Here is a 1257-nt window from a genome sequence, read left to right as displayed (position 1 = left end):
GGGCCCCCAGAACCCCCCGGTATCAGCAGCAACTCCCGGCCTCCCTCAGCCTTCCACACCCGTTCCCATCGCTGCAGCGTTTCGCTTCCCGCTGTGGGTAAAAATCTCTTCCTTGGGCCTGAATTGTGATCATCTCCTCTCGTTTCCCACGGCGACAGGTTTTCTGCACCTGGGTGGCCTTCGGACTGCTTTGTACAATTACATTTTTGCCAAAAAACACCAAGGGACCTTTATTTTGAGAGTGGAGGATACAGACCAAAGCCGAGTGGTTCCTGGAGCTGCTGAGGGAATAGAAGATATGCTGGATTGGGCAGGTATTTGCAGACAGCTTTAAGTCTTTTACTCCCTGGAAGATTCTCTTTAGAGATTGGCAGTGCCCAGACTGAGAGCATTGCAGGTTGGGCAGGGCATCATATGGTGACTCCCTGGAGATGTCACTGTACAGCAGGCACCTGGGAAACCCCCATGCTTTGGGGGGCTTTAGAGCAGAAGTCACTGGTTGGGGTTGGTTTCTTTTGGCTGTGTTGTCTGACACACAGAAAGACCCAACTGTGTGAAAGGGACCCAATGTGCAGTGCAGGAGAGATGTGATGGGAAGGTCTGAAGCTGGAGCTCACTATCCTTGCTGTAAATTGGTAGATGGTTTCTAGGTGGAGTATTTGCTAAACAGGATCTGGAGGTGTTTTCATTCTTCAGAGAGTTAAACTCTGCTTCTTTTTGAACTTAGAAGTGTGGGTAGTTTAGAATACAGAGTGTTGATAAACTTGGAGATTTCAGAGGTGCTTCCATTAATGGGTAGGTAAATGTCAAAGGACTTGACTGTTGCATAATAAATTTGGAGTAGATAAAATAACGGGCTGAAGTCTCAGCTGTTGTGTGGTGAGTGAGGGGTGGGTGCACCTGAGCAGCACATGCACCCCCTGCTCTAGGCAGCCTGCCAGAGCTGCTCAGCTCCCTGCGAGGCTTTCGGGTGTTTTTTTCTGCCTGTTGCTCCACACACAATGCTCCACACTCCCAAGACGCTGGCGCTGTTGGTCGGTGCGGGCCGGTGCTGCGAGCTGTGCCCCGCAGCAGGAGCGTTGCTGGACGCTCTGCAGAGCCCCGCTGTGCGCTGGGCTGCGGGGCTTCCCTCCGCCTTCCTGCGGGCTTCCTAAGTCCCGTCACACTCCCGTTCCAGGCATTTCCCCCGACGAGAGCCCCCGGCGCGGCGGCCCGGCCGGGCCCTACCAGCAGTCCCGCAGACTCGCCCTGTACAGC

At 54.2% G+C, this 1257-nt stretch overlaps 2 protein-coding genes across 2 annotated transcripts in view; one reads left to right on the top strand and one right to left on the bottom strand.

The window, feature by feature from the left end:
* The window catches only part of UBFD1 (ubiquitin family domain containing 1), a 7948-nt gene extending 7815 nt beyond the window's left edge, over positions 1 to 133 (bottom strand). The window contains exon 1 of the mRNA XM_010002589.1: positions 41 to 133. Within this exon, the coding sequence (XP_010000891.1) occupies positions 41 to 133 (93 nt within the window). The remainder of the gene's footprint in view (positions 1 to 40) is intronic.
* A 12-nt stretch (positions 134 to 145) lies between these two features.
* Positions 146 to 1257, top strand: part of EARS2 (glutamyl-tRNA synthetase 2, mitochondrial) — a gene marked incomplete at its 5' end in the record, with an annotated part of 5692 nt that continues 4580 nt past the window's right edge. Inside the window, 2 exon segments of the mRNA XM_010002588.1 lie at positions 146 to 314; positions 1178 to 1254. Coding sequence (XP_010000890.1) covers positions 146 to 314; positions 1178 to 1254 — 246 coding nt within the window.

The sequence above is a fragment of the Chaetura pelagica genome, unplaced genomic scaffold, assembly GCF_000747805.2.
Source record: "Chaetura pelagica isolate M959 unplaced genomic scaffold, ChaPel_1.0 scaffold438, whole genome shotgun sequence".
Classification (NCBI taxonomy): Eukaryota; Metazoa; Chordata; class Aves; order Apodiformes; family Apodidae; genus Chaetura; species Chaetura pelagica.
Note: the sequence above shows the minus strand (reverse complement) of the source record. Positions and strands in the feature narration are given on the sequence as shown.